This window comes from Paroedura picta, chromosome 10, assembly GCF_049243985.1.
Source record: "Paroedura picta isolate Pp20150507F chromosome 10, Ppicta_v3.0, whole genome shotgun sequence".
NCBI classification, from domain to species: Eukaryota; Metazoa; Chordata; class Lepidosauria; order Squamata; family Gekkonidae; genus Paroedura; species Paroedura picta.
In genome coordinates, this window is record NC_135378.1 from 79,721,617 (window position 1) to 79,728,920 (window position 7,304).

The following is a 7,304-nucleotide window of genomic DNA, read 5'->3' on the forward strand; positions in this document are numbered from 1 at the left end:
ATCCTGGATGCTTTAGGCTGATCCTGCAATAGGGTTGGACTCGATGGCCTGTCTGGCCCTTTCCACCTCAAAGATTCTATGGCAGCCAACACTGCAACGGTGGCATTAATGAGTGGGACCATAGCCAATAGTGGTGTGTAGGAAAGAGAAAGGCCAGCTGATAGAAGGCAATGACCAGGGAAGGCCTTGGCCTCCCTGTCCTGTTTGTTGGCCACTGGGTGAAACAGGATGCTGGATTAGATGGACTCCAAGCCCAGCGCCTCTTGTATTCCTACATCACTTCAAACTTAAATCTCTCGCTAATTCTTCTTTAGCTTTCAGGTCCAATGGATTACAGCTATTTTGATAGATACCCTCCTGAGCAGAGCATCCCTCCAGATGAGCTTTCGGGATGGGATAAAGATTTCTAAGAGGACGGGGGCTGCGATTTGTATATCGACCTCATAAACCACCTCCAATTGTTTGCACCGGTCGCCAGCGTCCTCATTAGGAGCTCCGCCTGGCTGCATTTACATCAGCGGGACTTTGACTGTCAGATCTGATGCCATGTGGACCATACCCAAATTCATCTTGTAACTTCCCAAATGGTCTGTGCACAAGAAGCTGATTGAAAGACTGGAGCAGAAGGGCCCAACATCCAGAAAGTGTCGTTCTGCCCTGAATTGCCGACTGAAGTCTCCATCCGCCTCTTGGAGGGGCGTGCAACGAACTCGTCATGCCAGCATCTGTGCTCGAGTGCATTTTGCATAAAATGCCACTGCAAGGAAGGCTAGTCCCGGAGATGAAAAATGAAAGAACACCAGAGATGGGGTGCAGAGGAGAGGCCAGAAGCATTCTAATTAGTTTTATGTAGATGACCTTTTAGTATCTCCTCCATGAAGGAAAACAAAACCCACACTTGTAAAAAGTGTCCTCCCAGATACCCCTAGCATTTTTTCAGGGTTGTAGCTAGGGTTCCAGTTCTGGGCTGGCAGCGGGGTTCCTCCTGGCCTCTGGTGGAGGGATGGTGGGGTACAGTTGCCAGCTCCAGGTTTGGAAACTCCTTGAGATGTAGGGATAGAACTTGGGGAGGATAAGGGCTTCAGTGGGGTGGAGTCGGCAGGGGAGTGTTCCTACCTTCCCATTCTTGCTGCAGTGTACAGAGCCCCCTGAAATGGGAGGAGGGGGAGGGGGGTCAAGGGACCCTCAGGAACAGGTGGGGACAGGATGGTCTATAGGGGAAATCACCTTTCCCTTTCTGCACCAGAGGCAGGGAGGTTATAAATAGCAAACTTGGACCAAACAGGTATTGTAAGAAAATGGAAGAAATACATTCTCACCCTGGAGTTGGTGGGAGGTAAAACAAGTCTGGTAGTCTAAGTGGTAGTCAACCTGTGGTTCTCCAGATGTTCATGGACTGCAATTCTCATGAGCCCCTGCCAGCAAACACTGGCAGGGGCTCATGGGAATTGTAGTCCATGGACATCTGGAGGACCACAAGTTGACTTCCCCTGGCATACTGGGTTAGATCACACCAGGTTTTAGCTGATGAAAAAGGGAGAATGGAGTGTCTTTTGACCACCCAGAAGGTAATGTCAGGGATCATGGAACCTGCATTGGAAAAAAAATCCAAGATGGCAGCAATCTGTTCCAAGGAGCAGATTTAGGCAGGATTGAGCTAAAGGTTGCCTGGATCCAACCCTATCAGAAGGCCAGTGGTATTCCCATCAAAAATCCAGTGATTGTAGCCGAATGGAGCTGCAGTTGGATAACTTCCTATAGGTACCGTCTCCCCCTCTCCCAAATATTGTTTGCAGCGTTTTGAATTCTAGATTTCTGAAATGTTTTCAAATGTTTTAAGGAGGACACTTAAAATTACGTGTGCCTAAAGACATGAAATGAGAATGCAATAACTTGTTTTTCAATGTCATTTTCATATAGGGTTGCCAGCTCTGGGTTGGGAAATACCTAGAGATTGGGGATGGGGGATACAGCCTGAAGAAGGGAAAGAGTTTAGTGGAGTATAATGCCATGGAGTGTATCTTCCAAAACAGCCCTTTTCTCCAGGTGGACTGATCTCTGTGGCTCGGAGACCAGTTGTGATCCCAGAGGATCTCCAGGTATCACCTGGGGGCTGGCAACTCTAATTTCATACAAGAATGTTTATCAGGTGATCTAGATTGGTTGTAACTTATTTTTGGTGGTCTGCTTGATGGCAAACCTGTGCTAAACCACCATTTAACCTGCTGGTTGATACTTGGTTCCCGATCTTTTTGAGCATTCCCGTTCAACTGTGACTCTTGTCCCTGCAAGCGTTCTTTCCTTTCCATTGTTCTCCATCTGCCAAGCACACCAGCTAAGGCCTTCTCCTCTTTGGACTCACAAGCCAACCAGAGATTGTTCATGACGAACACGAACCTCACTCGCTGCTGTTTTCACAGGCTCTCTCCCCCAGTATGGCATGCCAAAACAGAAGTTCCCAGTGAATGTCTGAATGTGAATGTGCAAACAAATTAAAGGGGAGAGGAGAACCTAAACCAGCAATGGAGAACCTAAACCAGGGTTAAACCTCGGTTCTCAGTGACTGGGGAAGACAAAATGACCAACCTTGGTTTGTTGATGCACCAGACGTTAGAGGAATCTGGGATTATTTTAAACTCTTGTTGTGCCACAGGAGAAAGAGAAGGGGGTGCTCCATGGGAAATGAGGTTAAAGCTGGTCATGGGGAAGAACAAAACCCAACGCCAGTTCGTTCGTAACGTCTGAACAGAAGCGACATAGCACTGCGAGCACCTTAACGTGAATTATTCTTAAAGTGGTTGGTTTATTTTTTCATAATTATTTTCATAATGATACAACTCCAAGAGTTTAAATCACAAGCACACTGGCCATGTTGAAGCAGAAGAATGTAGAGAAACCGATCTTTCGGGTAGAGTATTTTTTTATATGCTAGAAGAGTTTTGATTCTTAATACGCTGATCAGAATGAGAAATCGAAGATTTCTATTTTTGCATTGTGGATCAGTTGCTTTTGACGGAGCGCTACAGATTTAACGCCGGCGGAGGCGGCATGGAAAAGGAGACCGCCGTGAGACCACCGGAGTGGTCGGTGGGAGTACGGACTCAGGGATTATAGGATCAAAGTTCTCAGGCTGATTGAGAACTGGCAACAGAGAACTGGGATCTCGGAGCAGGAGTGGAGCGAGGTTTTGCCGAATGGTCTCCCTCCTGAATTTACGAATGTTGCCTATGGAGAGTGAGTGGATATGGTAGCGGCCGATTGTCTCAGGATGACTGCTTGTGAACTTGTCACATGGCATGGCAACCACATAGCTAATGTTTGGTCACCCGGTGCAGCAACCCCTCCCACCCTCCCCTCACCCACACACTGTGCTTCCGGTTGTTTGCAGCTACGTTCAGAAGTCGTCAGACTCAAGGGGGTTGGCCAAAACCCAGCAGCACTGAGAATCAAAGCACACAGCAATCGAAACATTCTCTTGGCCATCAAGTCACAGTTGACTTATGGTGACCCCTCAGTTTAAGGTTGAACCTGCTTGGAGCAGGGGGTTAGGCTAGATGGCCCGCATGGTCTCTCCTGAATCTGGTTCTCACGGGGTTTACAGGGCAAGAGACATTCAGGGGTGGTTGGACATTGCCTGCCTCTGCTTCGCAATGCAGGACTTTCCTGGTGGTCTCCCATCCAAGTACTAACCAGGGCTGAACTTGCTTCACTTCTGAGAGCTGATGAGATCAGGGTCTAGTCTGCACACAATAGATAATGTGCTTTCAATGCACTTTAGAAGTAGATTTTCCTGTTCTGCACAGAAAAATCCAGCTGCCAAAGTGCATTGAGACTGCATTATCCTATGTGTGCGGAATGGACCCAGGATAGCTTTTGTGACCCAGAGCAGTGCCATCTAAACATTAGAATATCTAACCTAAACCTTAGTGGGTGAAAAATTCATAGTCGATTTACAGCCGTCTCAAAGGGGTTTTCCAAGGCAAGAGATGTCCAGAGGTCATTTGCCATTGCCTACCTCTGCACAGCAACCCTGGACCCTTCTTAATTCCTGAGATTTGATGAGATCAAGCTGGCTGGGGCCATCCAGGTCAGGGAAATCTAAACATTAGATGCTTCTAATGTCTAATCCAGGGATTCCCAACTGGGGGTCCCTGGAGTCCTGGGGCTAGGAGCTTCCAGTCCCCCCACCCCAACCTTTCCCCTATAATCTGCCTTAATGGACTCAGCCACAAGCTATATCCAGGATTGCCATGAAAGCAGAGAATCGGCCCATTCCATGGACTTGGGGGTGGCATTCTTGGGTGGTTACTATGCCTGGGAAAGGGGATGAGGCCTGGACATCTACTCCTGCCTCAGACCAGCTCCTTTTTCATGGGCCCCTGCCAGCATAGCTGGCAGAAGTTCATGGAACTGTAGTCAGTGGACATCTGGAGAACCATAGCTTGGCCATCCCTGATCTAAAGGAACCCCAAACGGCTGACCAGTTCCCATTAGTAATACCAAAGATTGTGTTTTGTCTCCCAGAGGTTTTTAGTTTTCCGTGAAAGTTAGTGCGCATCCATCTACAGTCCATGCCCCATTTTTAGAAATGAATTGAAATGTAAAAGCTATAAAACCTTTTTTTTAAAAATAAGGTTTTTTTCCAATTTATTTGTATGTATATATATATATATATGCGTGATTTTCATATATGACTATTTTTTAACTAAGAATGTACGCCGGGTAGAAGGTTTTATCGCACAGAGTATTGCAAGTGTGTACAGAGAGAAAAACGAATAGTAATGCCTTTCTCCTTTCTAAACTCGCTGTATAGCTCATGGATCTCTTTGTGTGCACAAATAAATCTGTTGCAGGCTTCTTCCTCATCTGTGTTTTTTCAGTGTCTTTTGTGTGCGGGAGACGAGAAAGCGGTCTTCATTTCTTCGGTGAATCCCTCTAAAGAGCTAAAACCTGGTATTTCCAGCTACCTCAAGAGAACACACAGGTTCATGGAAATATACTGTATGGGCAGAAAGACAGATGTAAATTAAGCCATATGAAAATTAAGCCAGTGATAAAAGAATGGGGTGGTCAGTTTTTAGAAGCTTGACTAGATCCAGCCTTACTCAACTTTTTTACCATTGAGAAACCCCTAAAACAGTCTTCAGGCTTCGAGAAACCCCAGAAGTGGCGCAATTGTGCAGAATATGGTTGGGAAGCAGAGCTGTGGACACGCCCACCTGGGGCCCCTCCCTTTCCTGCCCCCTCCAGGCCCATCATTGGCCATTCTGAGGAGGGGGGTGGATCAACATGACCGTATATGGTCATATCACCCGATAAATGTTTAACAAATTTAAAATATATATTAACATTAATTAACTCCCACCCATTTGGGAAACCCAGGGCCATCAAGAAACACCGGGTTTCATGAAACCCTGGTTGAGAAAGCTTGTCGTAGTCCAGAAGACCAAGTTTCAGAGGGTAGCCATTTTTGTCTGCAGTAGAACAAGCAGGTGTGAGTGCACCAATATCTTAGAAACCATCAAGTGGTTCTTTCGAAAGTCAAGCCTACCTTTGTCAGAAGACCCAGATAATCCATTTGCTGCCTGAGGATGTAGCGAAGGCCACAGCAATAGACCTCTTTAAAATGGAATGGGATAGATTCATGGAGAACAGGTCTACCAGTGGCTACTAGCCCCGATAACTGAGGGGAACCTCCATGTTCAGTAGCACATCCTTTGAGCCCCCCAATGGCAGGAGGTGGAGATATGTGTTTCCAGAACTGTACGTGTCTCCTGGGTTACAGGGAAGAATCAGATGGGAAACCTGCCTAGCCTTTCCTCTTCTGGAAACCAACTCTCCCCTGCAAATGAACCCTCCCTTGCCATTTTATCCTATGTTTTTCCCAACTGGGTTCTTGAACTGGAAGTCAACGTGATGCTTTCCTACAGTCTCATTTTATTCACCGGTATGTTCCTGTTGTTATCAGGGGCGGAGGGAGCCAGTGTGATGTCGTGGTTAAGACCGGCAGACTCTAGTCTGTAGAACTGGGTTTGATTCTCTACTCCTCCTCCTCGTGCAGCCAGCTGGGTGATCTTGGGCCAGTCACAGTTCTCCTAAGACTGCTCTTGCAGTGTAGTCCTGTTAGGGCCCTCTCATCCTCACCTAGCTCACAGGTCGTCTGCTGTGCAGAGAGGAAGGGAGAAATGTTTGCAAGCCGTTTTTGAGACACCTTCATGTAGTGACAGGTAGGGTATGAAAACCCAGCTCTTCTTCTTCTTCTCTTCTGCATGTGTTTCACTCCCTCTAGTGGAGTGATTCGATATCACATTTCTTTCCAGCACATGCCTCCCTGCGGATTTAAACTACAGGTTTTTATGCAGGCCATAAATCTGTGTGATATTGAATTGACCACTAGAGGGGGCCAAATATGTGTGGAACAGACACATAGACACCCACACCAAAGAAACAGATAAAATGAGAATGTGGAAAAGCCAATGGTTGCGGGACGGGGGCAAATATTAGGTCAGGTTCTGGAAGGGGGGGTGTAGCTTGGAAGTTATAGGAGCCCTCTTGTTCATCTTCTGCATTGCTGTCTACCTTGACCAACAGAGATAACAGCACGTGGAGTCATTTACCATCTGCACCCCATCATGCAATTAGGGAAGGTTTGTGTCATGCGCCATGCCTGGCTCATGTCATTTTGGTTGTTTCCTCCTGGGCTTGAGTTGTACTCCTGGTTGGTGCCCCTCCCTGCTTGCTGTGCCTGGTTCTCTGGCTCTCTGAAGGGCAGCGAACTGCTCTGTTCCGTTAATGTCTTAGCGCTACGTTCCCGGATGAAATGTAAACATCTTCACCATGGTTTTGACACCTGAATGTTGCCAAGACTTTGCGTTTCACACGATTGTTGATCAAAGAAACTGAATGTGGGGGGAAATATCCCCACATGACTATGGTGATTGGGGGGCACGTGGGGCACAAAGGTTTAACTGGTCTGGTCTCCTTGGGCAAACTGGTCTGCTACAACGTTTGCCTGTAGTGATCGTTTCCTCCCGATTCCCTTCAATAAAGACCAACTTCAGTTTTATACCAATACTTGCAATTCCTGCATGTTTGTTCTAAAGGGCTTTTCTGGATTGCTTTCCGGGGGTCGTGACGGTTTGCTGATGTGTTCGGCTTATGTTTTAATATCACTTTCTAGTTAACCGCTTTCTCCGCTGCACCTGGTCCGACCGCCCCCGGATGAGACAGCCAGGGTGGTGAGGTTCCGCCATGGAACAGAGCTGCCAGGGACAATGCAATCCCATCTCCTTAAAAATAAAAAT

At 47.1% G+C, this 7,304-nt stretch overlaps 1 protein-coding gene across 4 annotated transcripts in view; it reads left to right on the forward strand.

Annotated features, from left to right (window-relative positions):
• The window catches only part of PRKG2 (protein kinase cGMP-dependent 2), a 105,950-nt gene extending 101,085 nt beyond the window's left edge, over positions 1–4,865 (forward strand). For 3 of the 4 annotated variants that reach the window (XM_077301075.1, XM_077301074.1, XM_077301076.1), the window contains one exon: positions 315–4,865. In XM_077301075.1, the coding sequence (XP_077157190.1) occupies positions 315–410 (96 nt within the window). In that variant the 3' untranslated portion in view covers positions 411–4,865. The remainder of the gene's footprint in view (positions 1–314) is intronic. The other variant, XR_013224964.1, reaches the window with a different exon arrangement.
• Positions 4,866–7,304: the final 2,439 nt, after the last annotated feature.